General features: G+C 42.7%; 1 protein-coding gene across 1 annotated transcript; it reads right to left on the bottom strand.

Annotated features, from left to right (window-relative positions):
* Positions 1 to 10737: 10737 nt before the first annotated feature.
* On the bottom strand, positions 10738 to 17798 carry LOC142074981 (proteinase-activated receptor 2-like). The gene is given in 3 exon segments (XM_075135981.1): positions 10738 to 11873; positions 11876 to 12643; positions 17771 to 17798. Coding segments are annotated over 3 exon segments (1101 nt in total). The 3' UTR covers positions 10738 to 11568.
* Positions 17799 to 18055: the final 257 nt, after the last annotated feature.

Genomic DNA, 18055 nt, shown 5'->3' with positions numbered 1-18055 from the left:
TCTTTATAGCTTGGCCCCCTTTTTGATTGCTTCAGCTTTTCTATGTGTCTTTCCATTCAAAATGTTTCAGTTTGTTTTCCAAACATCAGATTTGGTATGTTTGAAGTAAACAATAAATAAAAACCTGGTGAAGGGTCTAGAGAACAGGTCTTATGAGGAGCGGCTGAGGGAACTGGGGTTGTTTAGCCTGGAGGAAAGGAGGCTGAGGGGAGACCTTATCGCTCTCTACAACTACCTGAAAGGAGGTTGTAGGGAGGCAGGTGTTGGTCTCTTTTCCCAAGTAACAAGTGATAGGATGAGAGGAAACAGCCTCAAGTTGCGCCAGGGGAGGTTTAGATTGGACATTAGGAAAAATTTCTTTACTGAAAGGGTTATCAAGCACTGGAACAGGCTGCCCAGGGAAGTGGTGGAGTCACCATCCCTGGAGGTATTTAAAAGACGTGTAGATGTAGCGCTTAGGGACGTAATTTAGTGGTGGACTTGGCAGTGTTAGGTTTGCGGTTGGACTTGATGATCTTAAGGGTCTTTTCCAACCTAAATGATTCGATGATTCTATAAAGAATCAGGTAGACATTATCATTTATGTTGGCTTTTTCAAAGTACTTCTTTTAACCATGCAGAAAGTTTGGGTCTGAATTTCCAGTGTCTCTTTAAAGTTGTTGGGGTTTTATTGCATATTTTCCTCCAAGACCTCATGCTTGCCTTCAGTTTTCATAATGTGTGGAGCACATTCATCCATCTTCTCTTACCATTTTTTCCTTCTGGAGTTTTAATAGCTGTAAGCACAGTTTTCAATGAAGTCTCAGTTCATTGCTCCGCTTCTGAAGGCAACTCTTCTGACTGAGTTGCAGAGCACAAGGGAAAGAGAAAAGCTGTTTCCTGCGCAATGCTTCCAGCAGCCTCCTCCCTGAAATGTGGTGCTTCCCAGTATCTGAACGTAAAAAGTACAGTGAGCTCTGGTGTGGCTGGTAGGGTGCTGCTGTATCTGGGTTTGCCTCCTAAGGGGACGGCGCAGTTGTGTTATTGAAAAGACTGTCCTGTTTTCTCTGCACGGTGCTTTGAAGTGCAAGTTGCTGCATGGTGCCTCCCATTTGGTGCTTCATTTCAGTTGCAGTTAGTTAGTGGGTTTGGCTGATGAGCTCTTGCTTTCTCTCACGCACCTGCACACCCACTGTAGATTCATGTTTTCTTTGCTTTCTCCCATGTGGAATAACTGTTATTTCGACTGCATTCATGCTTGTGCAGGTATGGGAGAGCCAAACAGACCAAGGTGATATCGTGATGGCACCAGAACCCAAACGTGGCAAAGAAAATAGACAGCTCTAGGACCAATGGCTCAAAAGTGTGAGAAAAATTATCAAAGCGGTCACTAAACAAATCTAAATCAGAAATGAAATGCCTTCACTGCCTTTATTTTTTAAAGGAAAAATAGTATGTGTTATTTATATCTCTGTAATGTATTTATGACCCTTCTGTTTTTCTCATATAACGCAGCCTTAGCTGTGGGAAGGGAGGTTTTCTCCATTTGTATTTACAACCAATATGTTAAGTGTACTTTGACATATTTGCATATACTTTTTTTTTATAATGCTTTTGTGGAATTTTAAATAAAAAGTACCATGCCTTATGCATGTGTGGGAAAATAACGGAAGATTGGCAAGGAGGATTGTAAACAATCTCAAGTGACTTGCAGCTGGGGTGTTGAAAACCACATATATCATACTAATTGTTGTTTAGCCTTGTGTGTTGTTGGACAAGTAGAACATCTGTGTTTAGATAACATAGGGCTGTGATAGACTTAGAGGCACCGTATCGAACATGCTTGAGATTCCTGCCCTGCTGTGGGAAAGATCAAAGCACAGTGGTAAACTACACCTGTGCAAATCCTTGAAATACAGGCAAAACCAGCAGGTTCAGCGATCCTCTAGCACGGACCGAGCTCCATGGTGCCTGTGTCCCTGCTTGTGCTGCTTCGGGGATCCCCCAGTTGGCGAGGTTACGAAAATAAATTTACTCTTTGCATTTCATCTGTGGTTTTGTGGTTGTTCCTGCGTCCTGCCTGTGCCAGCTCACACAGCATGTGATACAGAGTCCTTTTACATTATACCTCCATTGTGTCATCTCACGGGCAGTAGGGTTTGTTTCCTGAACTGTGTGTAAAATGTGCAGGTAGGGGGAAGCATGGTGGGTTTTTTCCTCATGTGTGCAGAAGCTCAGTTCCATAAGAGGGTGGAGGTCCTTTTTTATGGACACACATTTCTCATGGCAGATGCATCCAGAGAGCTATTCTGGGACTGGGAAAGCTTTGATCCACCCACCACTTCTTCTATATACTTTTTGGAGACGCTTTGTTGTTCACTTCTTATAAAAAACCAAACAAACAAAACCATGCAGACTTTAATTTTGTCTTGTCATGGGGAGGACTATTCTTCTGGAAGCCCACCAGGGGAGATTGGTCTTGTTGTGTTGCAGGTGATTTAGTATGAATTTCTGTCTCATGTCATTGACAACTTTGAATGTTTTGTGAATAAGTGAGCCACAATTTTGGCCTATTTCCACTGCTTTTTGCATTATTCAAATACTAAAGGCAACCTCTGAATGCTAAGGAAAGGCCTGCATTTATTTCCTGACCCTGGTCACATGAAAACATCTTCCTTTTCTTAAATAAAAGTCCATGTTCAAATGCAAACTAAACATATGGTTTCTTTCAGATCATATATGTAATGTCACACTCCTAATTTTATTGTGTTTGTTTCACTTATTTAAAAAAAAAACAACCTGTTTTCTTTAGTCTAGTATTCGGACTGTATGCCCTGATATTTATTTTTAATGAGATGCACTTCAGTTCTTTCACTGCTTACTAACACTTTAATTTGAGAAGCAGTTTTCACTAGCCCTGCAAATATCCAATGTTCTTTGCAAAGTCAAGTCCATTTCCTGCAATGACCTTGCTTTGACCTGTTATCAGTTATATCACAAATTTTTCAGTCTCTAATTGGTTCATCTTTTAACTACAAATTCACATGACTTAGCTTTATTACATAGCTCCGTGACAAGCTTGCGTGGATCAAAGTAGTCTCACATTTTCAAGGAACTTTCTCTAGCAGCTCGCAGCTCCCTTTGTTCTACTGCTTGAATATATTCTTATCATTATTAATATTAGGTTTTTAGACATACTGCTGTCACTCCTATAGAATCATAGAATCATAGAATAGTTTGGGTTGGAAGGGACCTTTAAAGGGCATCTCCTCCAACCCCCCTGCAATGAGCAGGGACATCTTCAACTAGATCAGGTTGCTCAGAGCCCCATCCAACCTGACCTTGAATGCTTCCAGGGATGGGGCATCTACCACCTCTCTGGGCAACCTGTTCCAGTGTTTCACCACCCTCATCGTAAAAAATGTCTCCCTTATATCTAGTCTAAAATCTGCCCTCTTTTAGTTTAAAACCATTGCCCCTTGTCCTGTCGCAACAGGCCCTAATAAAAAGTTTGTTCCCATCTTTCTTATAAGACCCCTTTAAGTACTGAAATGCCGCAATAAGGTGTCCCCCGAGCCTTCTCTTCTCCAGGCTGAATAACCCCAACTCTCTCAGCCTTTCCTCATAGGAGAAGCATTCTACCCCCCTGATCATTTTTGTGGCCCTCCTCTGGACCCGCTCCAACAGGTCCATGTCTTTCTTGTGCTGAGGACTCCAGAGCTAGACACAGTACTCCAGGTGGGGTCTTACCAGAGCAGAGTAGAGGGGCAGAATCACCTCCCTCGACCTGCTGACCATGCTGCTTTTGATGCAGCCCAGGATACGGTTGGCCTTCTGGGCTGTGAGCGCACATTGTCAGCTCATGTCCAGCTTTTCATCCATCAGTACCCCCAAGTCCTTGTCCGCAGAGCTGCTCTCAATCCCTTCATCCCCCAGCCTGTATTGATACCAGGGGTTGCCCCGACCCAGGTGCAGGACCTTGCACTTGGCCTTGTTGAACCTAATGAGGTTCACATGGGCCCACTTCTTGAGCCTGTCCAGGTCCCTCTGGATGGCATCCTGTCCCTCAGGCGTGTCAACTGCACCACTCGGCTTGGTGTCGTCTGCAAACTTGCTGAGGGTGCACTCGATCCCACTGTCTATGTCATTGATGAAGATATTAAACAGTACTGGTCCCAATACGGACCCCTGCAGGACACCACTCGTCACTGATCTGCATCTGGACATTGACCACTACTCTGTGGATGTGACCAGGCAGCCAATTCCTTATCCACTGAATAGTCCACCCATCAAATCCATATCTCTCCAATTTAGAGAGAAGGATGTTGTGGGGGACTGTGTCAAAAGCCATACAGAAGTCCAGATAGATGACATCCTGTCCTGGTTTCAGCTGGGATAGAGTTAACTTTCTTTCTGGTGGCTGGGGGGGGCAGTGCTGTGTTTTGGGTTTGGTATGAGAGGAATGCTGATGGCCCATTGATGCTTTGTTTGTTGCTGGGTGGTGCTTGCACTGGGGACTTTTTGGCCTCCCATGCTCTGCCAAGTGCAGGGGAAGCTGGGGCAGGGAGCATAGCCAGGGCGGTTGACCCAGCTGGCCAATGCGGTATTCCATACCATGTGATGTCATGCTCAGTATATAAACCAGGAGGGGGCTCTCGCAGCTTGGGACGGGCTGGGTGTCGGTTGGCGGGGGGTGAGCAGTTGCATTGTGCGTCGCCTACTTTGTATATTCTGTTATTGTTGTTGTTCTCATTGTTACTATTACTGTTCTACTTCGTTTTATTTCCATTATTAAACTGTTTTTATCTCAACCCACGAGTTTTCCTACTTGTGCCCTCCTGATTCTCTCCCCCATCTTACCGGAGGGCGGGGGGTGAGCGAGCAGCTGCGTGGTACTTAGTTGCTGGCTGGGGTTAAAGCACGACAGTCCTTTTTGGCGCCCAATGTGGGGCATGAAGGGTTGAGTTAACAACAGATTAACTAGAGCATATTAAGGAATTTATATCTGTTAACAGTTGCTGGTCACAATTTTGATTCATCTGTTCTCGATATTAATTTTTCTGATCTGCACCATGTTTTTACTATACATGCTAAAGTTTGGTGTTGGGTTTTGCAGTCTGCTGTGCTCTGCCATGATTAATGATGTTTTGCCTGGGTGGTTTGTTATTAAAACGCTGGCATTGGGTGTTATTTGTTCTTTGGGTTTTGTAGTGTAGCCATTACTGTACTTCGGTTACCACCTCATGGAGACAATTGGTTAAGATACATCTATTGGTATTCATTTGCCTAAGGTTAATAAGCAATTTAAGAATATCATCCAGAAATCTGCCCCAAGGCTGGATAGTTATGAGTGGCAGGGTGTGTGGGATAGTATGGGCAAATGCCTAGGACGGTGGGCACCCCCAGTGTTTTGGAACTTCACCCCTGAAGGGTGAACGGTATCAGTTGCCCCTATACAAAAAAGAAAATGCACAAGAAAATCAGCTCGTTTAGTAAGGGATGAAGATGAACCAGGGCCATCACGAGAACAGGAGGAGGAAGAGGCAGAACCCGTAAATGAGATGGTGACCACCCGATCCCTATCCCTGAGTGAGCTGCGAGATATGCGAAAAGATTTCAGTCCTCGTCCAGGCGAGCACATTGTCACCTGGCTGCTCCGATGATGCTGGGATAACGGGGCCAGTAGCCTGGAATTAGAGGGTAGGGAAGCCAAGCAGCTGGGATCCCTTGCTAGGGAAGGGGGCATTGACAAAGCGATTGGACGAGGGGCACAAGCCCTCAGCCTCTGGAGGCGACTCCTGTCAGGCGTGAAGGAAAGGTATCCCTTCAAGGAAGATGTTATATATCGCCCAGGCAAGTGGACCACTATGGAGAGAGGTATCCAGTACCTGAGGGAATTAGCCGTGCTGGAAGTGATTTATGATGACCTGAACAACGAGCAGTTATCCAAAGACCCAGATGAAGTCAAATGCACCCGACCCATGTGGCGGAAGGTTGTACGGAGCGCACCAGCGTCACATGCAAACTCATCGGCAATAATGACCTGGAGAGATGGAGAGGAACAAACAGTGGATGAATTGGCTGGCCAACTCAGGCAATATGAAGAAAGTCTCTCTTCCTCCCTACGGGCCTGTGTCTCTGCTGTGGAGAAACTGTCTCAGGAGGTCCAGCAACTCAAAGAGGATATGTCCTGCTCCCCACCTGCACGGGCCAGTGTCTTAGCCATTAGGAGCAAGCGTCCCTCTGCTCAAGAGAGGAGACATCATGGGTACACACCCCGGGGCACCCTGTGGTTTTACCTGCGTGACCACGGAGAGGACATGAGGAAGTGGGATGGAAAACCTACCTCAGCCTTAGAGGCACGGGTACGTGAGTTGCAAGGAAAAAGAACCACAAAAAGGGGTTCTTCCAGGAAAACTGCTGCTCCAGTCTCCAGGGAGCAGTTCCCCAGAGAGAGTAGAAGGGCTGATTCCACTTACAACCTTAATAAAGGGACTTCTGATTCATACTTACAAGAAGCGGGTAGTGAAAACGATGACCAGGACGAGAGGGGCCCTGCCTCCAGCCAGGTGGAGGAAAGGGACAACCGGGTTTACTGGACTGTGTGGATTCGATGGCCTGGCACATCAGAGCCACAGGAGTAGAAGGCTCTCGTAGACACCGGGGCACAGTGTACCCTGATGCCATCAAGCTATAAAGGGGCAGAACCCATCTGTATTTCTGGAGTGACAGGGGGATCCCAAGAGTTAACTGTATTGGAGGCCAAAGTGAGCCTAACCGGGAATGAGTGGCAGAAGCACCCCATTGTGACTGGCCCAGAGGCTCCGTGCATCCTTGGCATAGACAGCTGTCCACCTTGCCCGGTCTCTCGCAGGACCCTTCTGTTGTGGGGTTGCTGAAGGTCCAAGAACAACAGGTACCAATCGCTACCACAACGGTGCACCGACGGCAATATCGCACCAACGGAGATTCCCTGTTTTCTGTCCATAAGCTGATTCGTCGACTGGAGAGCCAAGGAGTGATCAGCAAGACTCGCTCACCCTTTAACAGTCCCATATGGCCAGTGCGAAAGTCCAATGGAGAGTGGAGACTAACAGTAGACTACCGTGGCCTGAACGAAGTCACGCCGCCACTGAGTGCTGCCATGCCAGACATGCTAGAACTTTAATATGAACTGGAATCAAAGGCAGCCAAGTGGTATGCCACAATTGGAAGTTATTAAACTGTTTTTATCTCAACCTGCGAGTTTTCATACTTGTGCCCTCCCGATTCTCTCCCCCATCCCACTGGAGGGTGGGGGTGAGCGAGTGGCTGCATGGGGTTTATTTGCTGGCTGGGGTTAAACCACGACACCTTCATACTAAATTCAGGATGAGGATTTGCATTGCAGCTACAGATCAGAAAATGTGTATTAAAAGTAAGAATTTACATTCCCACAATTTGTCCCTGTTTCGAGGAGAAATAAAAGAACAAAACAAAACAATTCTTATAAAGGTTCCTCCTCTTTATCTGCAAATTAGTTTATGCTTCATTGCACTTGGGTTGCAGCAAAGACACACACACTTGCAGGATTGTTCATCTAGGAGATACAGATCATAAAAGCAATTGGATGCTTTATTAAATTCTCAGTACCAGTTCTCTTCTTCCCCTCCAAACCACACAAAAGTTCGATGCAGAGGAAGATGCCCCTCCCCCAAAGACACAAACCTAGATGATATCACTAAAACAGCAAAGGAAAAGCAAAAAGGACATTAGCACTCTATATTATAAAAAGAAACAAGACTAAAAAGATCTTTTCAGCTCCCAGTGAGCACAGTTTGAGGGAATAAGCTTCACCTAGATGATTGTGGGCTCCTTGAACAGTATTCTCCAAACTTTGTCACATATAATACAACCTCCTTTTAAAATAAATCATTCTATTAATTAAAACTTTTTCTCATAAAGCTTTCAACTACACTGCAGTAATGTCTAACTCTTACGCACGTCATTGGCAGACCTCCACTTTTGCTGCAGATAAGAGATGAAAGATTCTTCCTTTGCAATCTGCTTTTTCAATCCACAGATGAGGAAGGCTAGAAGGGAGAAGTGGTTAAGCTGATCAACACTCCCCTTTGCATGAGCTGCAGTGGAGTGATGTGATTGTTTGATAGTACCCAACTCTGATCCCATCAATGACGGGGAAAGGAAGAACAAAGAGTGAGAGTATAGATACATGCATTATTTGGTGTACTTCTGATTAAATAACAAGAAATATATCTCAACCCCCAAAAGATTGAATGGCTATATTAAGTATTGTGGTGGTGCATTCATACCCTCCCTTTTCTTCCCTGGGCCACTTGTTGATCTGGGCCGCTTGTTGATCTCAGAAATTTCCATGAAACCTCGGCCTTGCTGTATTGAAGTCTGGCAGTTGAGCGCTCCTTGACTGTATCAGAAACTCTGCATAGCTGAGGCTGGGAACATACTCCTCCTGCCTGGCCCAGGTGTCCAGCAGAACAACACCGAAACCTTGAGAATTTTTTAGTAATTACCACCTGGGACTGTGGCCAGGATGGAAATTTACGGATGACTAAAGCCAACCATCTTGCGAACCTATAAACGGTGGTCCTAAGTGAGGCCCTTTGAGCTCTCCTGGACCGCAGCGGGCTGCACCCAGCATCTCCCTCTGAGTGGGACGCCTCTCAGAGCTTGCAATCTTTCAGGCCTACGATATTCGGAGGACCGCTGGGTCCTGGGTGAGTCCCTTTCGAAGCTCAACCGTTCGCCCGTTGAGAGGGAATGCCTAGACATTCGACGTGAATATTTCTTCACTGAAATTGAGGGGAATTTTTAACAGGTATACCTTCTGTATATTTTTTTTTATATATATATATATATATTTCTCTATGTGTGTGAACTAATAGTAAGCATAATCTGTAATTAAGTTGTGATTGTAGTAGACTTACTAACCTACTTTGCAAATATCGAATTAGTTAATGATTAGGCGTTACTAAAGTTTGTTAATGATTAGTTAATACTCAAGTGTTGCTAAATTGTGAATGAAACCTAGACTGTCCCTGAAATATAAACCCTTAGATGATTTTCCTTTATATATATTTCACCCGTGTAATAAGTAATAGAGTGAACCTTGCCATCGAATTCTATTAGGTCGCACCTTTATAAATCTCTATTAAAATCACTTTCTGCTAATTTCTTTGACGGTGATTCTTTAAGCGGCCTCTAAACCACTCACTCACGACAAGTATATTATTTTTCAGCAATTTAACAATAATCCATGAATCATGAGTGATATCTTTGTGGTATTATGTAGACACTCATAGACAATTCATCACCTTTACAACATACAACCTGTAACACTTGGACTCCTGGCAGAACACAGGTAGAGCTCTAATCACGTGAACTGGATACCCTTCCTTCGTATTATTCATTACCATATATATAGAGCAGGAAGCACACTAGGCTGTTCAGCAAGATAAAGGGCATTCTTGTATTCTGTTTATCACACAAAGGCTAAGGGAAGAGTTCAGAAGGCAGCTTGTAAAGATGGTGCAACCCCCTTCTTCCCAAAACCTTCCAGTGATCTATGGCCTCTTATGTACAGTTGTTTAAGTAAGGATGCTGCATTACATCTTCAGTTCAGTAATAAATAATTATTTCCTTGTGTTTCTGTCAGGAAACAGGAAGAGTAAACTGTGTTCATGCCTGAGAAGCATTTGTGTTCCATGCCATCTAAAGAGCTGTACACTCTCTGCTCCTCAAACAGACATTTATTAAGATAATAAGTTGCTATCTTAGCTTGGACCTCTGAGATACCATAAAAGTAGGATGTTGTGTGGTGGTAAGCACCTGGTAAGAGTTAGTAGACAAGACTGCAGCAGATAAAAGGAGAGCTAGAGCTTAATTAACCCTTGAGATGAGAGATCAAACACATTAAACAAACCTCTTAGTCTTTATTATGTGGGGGGGGGAACCTTGTTGGCAAAGTAGGGGGAGAATGTGGAAACCAAAGAACAAGACAAGGGAAGGAACTGACTAGCACACAGAAAAAAATAATTTATTATATAAATTCTTATGGCCTCTAAGCTGTACAAGACTGTTCAAATTCTTGCTACAGTTCAATCTCCCCCCTTCCTTACTCTCCATATTTGAAATGGTGAATATTTCCCATCTATATACCAGCTGTTTCAGAGTACTTTTTGGACTGAGGGCTTTTCTATTTGCTTGTGTTTGTAGGGACCCAGCTATGCCGAAGTCTCAGATAGGTCACTTTGATGCTAGTTCAACATACAACTTGGTGAAACTTATCAGGACTGCAAGATTTGAAAGAATGCATTTAAATCCTATCACCAAGCATATATCCATCAGGTTTTCAGATTAAAAGTAAATGTGATTCTATATTCCCGAGTGGTCACAACTATTCTGGATGAGGGAGGAGGACTTAAGATATTTTAGAAATCCACCGGGGCTGAAGTTTGCCATCTTGTTAATGTGTTTGTTCATATCTCATTATTCCCCCACAGCTCTGAACCATTTGGTTTTAGTTATCTGCTAATGAGATAAGGGAACAGTTTTGCTCTGATGAAATGCATCACTAGGTAAATTTTACTTAACCCATTTAGACATTACAGCTACAGTTGTCAGACTTCTAATTCACTATTAGGAATAATATCTTTGCTACCTGAAACCAGGCAAGTAGAACTACCCAGCATTTTGAAGAGCATGTAAAAGCATAAAAGAAAGCACCCAACACAAACGTGTTATAAAAAAAAATCTTATTTAGATATCTTAAAAAATACAAGACACATTATATAAAAATCAAATAGCTATTCATCAAAACTTTGTTAAATAGCCCCATTTAAGATCATGTACTGGCAAGCGTTAAGTAACAGTGTATAATCTCAACTAACATTTTATTTATCTCAGTGCTAGCTGATAACAAGTTCAACTTGTCAAATCAATAGGATAACCTTACAGGCTTCTACCATGTTAGTATTTACAACATGAAAACTTGGAAAACAATATAAAATTACATTATACTAAAGATAATAAGAAGTCACGTTGCTGGACCCACACCAAGATGGTGAAAAGGATTCTCCTTTCCTTCTCTTTACAGTTTCAAATAATGTTCAGTGTAAGCAGGTACACAGAGCAAGGTCCTACAAAAACAATCTGTTCAACTGTTTAATACATTACAGTTAAAGCCAAACAAAACAAATTTCTCTGTTAATTAAATATGCTAGCAACACTACATAACATTCCAGTGACATTTTGCTTTTTAACAACTTCGATATTGAACAAAAATGTCTTCAACCACAATTCACTTCCAGGTGAGCAGAATTTTTGCAGAGCATCAGAAATGTCATGAATTTTTTTCCAGTCTGGTGGAAGGATTTATCTGCTTGCAATTTCTATACAGGGTAAGCAGCTGCAAGTTCTGAAATCCAGGCTTCAACATAATTAAAAAGCAAAGATGTTTCTTCAGACTCTCTTGTACAAAATAACTCTCTTGTCACATCATTTCAGCAGTAGTAGTAAAAGTTCACTTTTCTTCTAGGACTAAACTCAGTAGGTTGATTTAGTGGTTCCATTTCAGTTTGAAGAGTAAGAATTGGATTTCTTGGGGTATCTGCTTGAAGAGAGAGAGACTTGCATCCTCCGCGTAGTTCGCACACTTTGGCAAAGAGCATTTTTAAGGTTGTCTCTCAAGTCTTTTGAAATATAATAACAGATGAATGGATCAATACAACTGTTCAGAGTAGAAAGACACAGTGCAGTTATGTACAACACATACAGATAGCTCTGGCTGTAGGTTTTGAGGAGCAAATAGCGCACAAGCAGCACATTGCTAGGTGTAAACCAGATGAGATACATGTACAGGACAGCAATAATGAGTTTGCTCTTTTTCATTTCTTCCCAGTGCTTATATCCGAGATGGAAGCATTCACAGTCTTAATCATTAGTATGTAAGCGAAAGCTGTGAGGAGAGCTGGGATTAAGAAGAGTCCAATTACAAGTGAGAGGAAATAATTGAACATGTCACGAGCCAAAACATTTTCAGGTAACACATCATGGCAGGTAGTGATGTTAAGATTTGAAATATATGCAGTCTGATTAACAAGATACAATGGAATGGTGCCCAACAAAATCAGTATCCAGATAGCAAGGGAGATGCCCAAGGCAATTTCAGATTTCTTTCTTGAATGCACTATGGGGTTCACTACAACCCAATACCGTTGCACACTGAGACATGTCATAAAGAGAATGGAGTGGTACATATTTCCATAGAAAAATCCAACAAGTACTTTGCAGAGACCTTCACCGAATAGCCAATTATTGCCATTTACACGGTATGCAATCTTCAGCGGGAACCAGACAACAAAGAGAAGGTCTGCCAATGCCAAGTTAACCATATAAATCACAGCCAGATGTTTCTTCTTTGTTTGGAAAAAAAAGACCCAGAGGGCCATGGCATCACTTGGCAAACCAATGATAAAGACAATGATATAGACAACAGAAAGAAAAACTGTAGTCAGCTTTCCTGTAAGAGCTTTTGTTGCAAATTCATCCACTTCGTATAACTCTCCAGAGGCATTATTTGTATTTGGAACTTTCCAGCCAGTAAAACTTCTTCCTTTTGAACTGCTGGTTCCACTACTCTCTCTCTCTCAAAAAAAAAAAAAAAAAAAAAATTTAAGAAGTTGCTGTTACTGAAGTATGGACTTTTTTTGTCCCTTTTAAAAATAAACTAGACAGCATAATTTACTCTGAAAAATTAAAGAGGCCCTTATCAACAGAAAAATTAGACTCATTTTCAAACACTTGACAATTTTTCTTCCCTTTGTTTTAGTTTATTATCCAAAAGACAACCTATATCCCTATTCAAGGATTGTATCAGCAACCAAAATGCTTTTCCACATCACCAGAGATATAAAAGTACCTCGTTAAAATAGCTGTCAGGTGCTCCTACCATCTGAACAGTTACAATAGAAACTGCTTCAAGTACCCCAGGGCATCATTATGCTTTCAAATGGCGGTGCCAGATTACCCAAGTGCTGGGACTCATAAAACTTTGCAGCAGGCTAGCATAGCTGCAGTAGAAGTTTCCTCAGTTTAGATGGCCTTAAAATCAGGTATGCAGTAAGAAAGAGCATGCTGTCCTCAGACTAGCTAGAACTGAAACTGTCTATGCAAACTGAATGCAATGCTGAAAGCTAAGCACAAGTGACCTCTAAGGAAATAAAGAGGCATGTTACACTGTATCTGAATTGAAATGTGAACAGACTAACTTTGTGCATGAAGATACAACAGGGCCAGTCATCTGGGATCTCCTTCCAATTCACAGGCAAGATGGTCAGACAACCTCTGCAGTTTCTACTCAAATTGCTAGGTGGTAGAGCTGACAGCTATGGCTGCTTTGTACACCACAAAGCTATCACATTGAGTTTTGCTCTGCCTCTTCGAATGCCACAGGAACTTATAAACCGTATGGACAAGACAGCCATTCCTGACTGTTCTGTCTTGTATGACAGCCTTCAGATGTCTCAGTCCAGAACCCCCATGACACCCACCATACCCAACACAGTCCTCTCACGCTAACAAGTTAAACTGCACAAGCAGATACTGTCCATGAACTCACTCTGCTCCAAAAAGTCATATATCCACCAAGCCAAACTGAACAGACATGGAACTTGACTGTCTGTGGGAGAAGTATTTTAACTTTATGTCAGTTTCTATCAATATTTGTGGATGATTTTAGCCACAAAAAAACCCCAACTGGAATATAAAGGAGAGTCTCCTTGAGCAAGCAGGTTTCTGTACAATAAGCCATGAACAGTGTTGAAGGATGGCCCCTCTGTTATTCAATAAACAAGTTTTGATACAGTTCCAGAATGAAAAATGCTTACATCTTACATTTTAAAGTATAAGAAAATAATTCTCACACAAGAAATACACAAGTATGCATGTTTTCCAGTACAGATTCTCAAAAGTAGAACAACTTTAGATAGCTGTTCCTTTCAAGTTATTACTGTGTTGGAGAATTTTTATGGTACCCCTTGAGGCAAATTAAACACACATTTGTGCTTAAAAATAAAAAAAAAAACAATAATGAACAATGCATTGGGCAGAGTCCTACCACAATAAGCAGTTCTACATGGAGTCTGCAAAGATGCATCACAAGCAGATACCTTATATACTCTTCCACCAGCACCAATCTCCTGAGCGGTTGCATGGGGCACCTCAACCCAGCCGTGGGTCCATCCCCGAGCCCAGCTCTGCTGCCCAAAGGTGGCCCCTGAGCTTGGGCCCCTGAATGCTGGCATTCTAGGATGGCTACAAGACAATGCTGAGGCTGTTTCTTACTCATTAACAAGGGAAACTTCAGTCCCTTGAAGGAGTCTCTTCTGTCTCTGGCATTCCTGCTTCCAGCCAGTTTAACCCGTTCTTGCAGTTAGGCCTCCTTGCCCTCCATGCCAGATCATTCCTCGGTCACAAATTACCACTGCTGAGCAGTTACAATTAGAATTTACCCTTCAACTGCAAGAGTCTGATATACAGCATTAGCATCCTGTCTAGACTGTGTGACCTCCTAAAGAGGTGTACAGAAATGCAGCATATATTCGTGTTCTTTAGAGTTTTGAACTAAGTTACCATAGCTTCACTTAACAAAGATTTGACAAGGCACAGACAGGCTTCACTGGAAAAGTGAGGTGTAACAAAGCTTTTTGCCAGTACAATGACATGGACAAATCTTTGCAGTAGCTTGCATGAAGACTGAAGAAGTCTAAATTATACCAACTAAACAACAGTCCTAAAGAAAATTAACTCAAATGCCAAAGAGTCATTTTGGTCTGTATGTGGTGTAATTACAACAGGGCAGAATTATACTGTCCTGGTTTCGGCTGGGATAGAGTTAAATTTCGTCCTAGTGCTGTGTTTTGGATTTAGTATGAGGAGAATGTTGATAACACACTGATGTGTTCAGTTGTTGCTAAGTACCCTGCTAGTCAAGGACATTCAGCTTAAAAAACCAAACCAAACCAAACCAAACCAAAACAAAACAAGTGTTGGGAGGGAGCACAGCCGGGATCGCCAGCCCAGCTGGCCAACGGGGTATTCCATACTATGTGACGTCATGCTCAGTATATGAATGGTAGACGTGATCCAGGAAGTAGCAATCGCTACTTGGTTATCAGTCAGCATGGGTGGTGAGCAATTGCATTGTGCATCACTCATTTTGTATATGCTATCATTATTATTATTATTTTCCCTTTTCTGTTCTGTTAAACTGTCTTTATCTCAACCCTTCCGATTCTCTCCCCGTCCCACTGTGGTGGGGTGGAGTGAGCGAGCGGCTGCGTGGTGTTTGGCTGTCTGCCAGGTTAAACAATGACATATACAAACTCTGCTCTCAGATCCTCAAGCCACATGATTATGTCAGCAATATTGATAAAGATTGCAAAGATTACTTGTATAATACAGAAATGCCAGGTCCCTAACCTGAGCTGTTTATAGTAGAAGTCAAAACCAGCTTGAAGAACGTAGCTTACATAGACATAAGATAATGTAAATGATAAATAGCTAAGGAATAACTCTTTCTTCAGGATTATAGCTTAGGTGAGAAAGATCCCAGAGATGCTTGGAAGCAGACCCCTTATTATAAGCTGACAGCAGTTCTCAGAGTACTGTAATAAAGCCCGGTGTACAGTGCTATGTTAAGCAGCTGACCATCAATAAGTAGTTGATGTTATCAAATTGCTATCATACTATTTGTATTCCATTCCAAAGATTTAAATTATTGCAGAAAACTGGTAGAGCTAATATTACCACTTTGTTCTTATTAATATTTTGTGATCAGATAAAAAGCAATGCTTTACAATTGCTGTTCATAGGCTGGGTTGAAAAAAAAACAATAAAAAATGCTCACTAAAAAGCCCTAAAGTGTTAGCATGACACAAAAGAACAACAGCTATACGAAATAAAGTGGATTGGCAGACGCATGACCCACAGGCATTGGGACTTTGAAGCTCAGTGGGGGAAGAACTGGTGCAGTATAGACAGCCCTTTTGATAAGCAGCTCTGTAGCCTAAGCAAGTTTCTTACATACAAGCATCAGTGTGGGAAATCCAGCTGTAGTAGGATCCAGACCCAAATTAACCATCAGTTCCCCAGATTTTGTTAATTCATCTGACTTAAAAGAAAGCCAATATACAGTACTTTGTAATGACCTCCGTGTGTGTTGTCAGTGATTGAACAGAGGAACCAATCTATGTTGTTCTCTCTTGACACCTTTCTCAAAGGGGGAAAAGGATCTTTGCGCAGGAGTTAGCAGGGCTCATTGAAAGAGCTTTAAACTAGATTTGAAGGGGGAAAGGGATAAAACCAGGCTCGCTAGAGATAAGCCTGGGGGCGGCACACCAGTGTTTGAGGAACAGTGTGCTAGTGAGGTCCTTCAGCCTGCTCCACGATGTGCTGAGTACACTGGAGCACATTTGAAATGTCTTTATACTAATGTGCGCAGCATGAGGAATAAACAAGAGGAGCTAGAAGCTTTGGCCCAGTCCCAGAGCTACGACATCATTGGCATAAGCGAAACCTGGTGGGATGAGTCCTGTGACTGGGGTGCCGTGATGGACGGTTATAGGCTCTTCAGGAGGCATAGGCAGGGCAGGCGAGGCGGGGGGGTGGCGCTGTATGTAAGGGAGGGGTTGGACTGTATGGCGCTTGCAGTTGGCGACGACACGGTTGAGAGCCTCTGGGTAAGGATGAAGGGGAAAGCAAATAAAGTGGATGTTGTTGTGGGAGTCTACTATCGACCACCCAGCCAGGACAACACCACCGATGAATTAAGGGACCACTCCCTCTTATAAGCGCCATTTTTAATTGCTTGTGAATCTCATTAATTGCTTATAAGATTTTGAAGGGAGACGATCTTCACATCAGTTATGTGTTTCTGACATCTCTATGAAAATCTAGCCAAATTATAAACCTCTGTTAACACTGTTTCCTTACACTCAACAGAAGCTAAGTTCAGAGCTGCATTTCCAGAAGATGCACCTGCAGTGATGCTTGCTTCTACACACAGCCACGGGACTTCTCCAGTCACAGCTCTGACTTGTCATGGGACAGCCTAGAGCAGATTTTGTTTAGTGACAGCAACAGATCCTTTTCCCTTGCATTCTCAGTCCCTTCCACTATTGCTGGATCCAGGCAAAACAAGGAGAGCGCTGTCTGCTTTGAATGTAAAGGGAACAAAAAGACAGACTGGATGGAATAAATCAAGAGAAAGTGAGAAGTGAAAACTGGGACTGGGTGCTGGCAGGAGAGCACCAGCTACTGCAGATACAGATGAGATAAGGACTGAATACTCCTTAGTACTAGAGGTCTGAGAGGGAAAAAAAACGTAGAAACCATTAGCCAGCACATATGTACATGTCTGTTTGAAAGGGAGATTAGATAAAAAGCCAGATGAGAAGACTACAACTCACTGGACAAGGTGATTAGGAGCAGGAGATTAAGTAACCATGAAGCGGTTTGTAATGGTAAAGTAAACAAAACAGCACTGCAAGTGAGAAAGAAAGAGACAGGGTGGGAATCTGGAGGGATGGGCTATGACTTTCCCGATGCTCAGCAAGGAGGCTGAGACTAAGATGAGAAATCTGTAAGCAGTCTTAACTGGGTAGATGACGAACAGGAACTGTGCTTTAAGTATGGAGTAGCTTATAACAAAGAATTCAAAATATAGAGGCCCTTGATGTCAACTCAGACACCCAAAACTTCCAAGTACATTTACCTTCATCTCTCTGTACTCCATTTTCCATCTGTAAAATAGGAACAATGCAGACCCTCTCAACTCACAGCCATACCTCATGAGCATCACAGAAAGTCCACAAAAAGAACAATTTTCTCTTCAGAGCAACATAGAACAGAGCATATTCATAACATATTAATTCAAAAAAAGGAAAAAAAAGCCCAACAATTATCACCAACTGAACACGGAGCATTTTGCAGACTGACCAAGGCAGAGGGAGCATTACTGATGTAACTGGAGAACCACTTACATGTCTAGAGGTGTGAA

This window comes from Calonectris borealis, chromosome W, assembly GCF_964195595.1.
Source record: "Calonectris borealis chromosome W, bCalBor7.hap1.2, whole genome shotgun sequence".
In the NCBI taxonomy this organism is placed as follows: Eukaryota; Metazoa; Chordata; class Aves; order Procellariiformes; family Procellariidae; genus Calonectris; species Calonectris borealis.
Note: the sequence above shows the minus strand (reverse complement) of the source record. Positions and strands in the feature narration are given on the sequence as shown.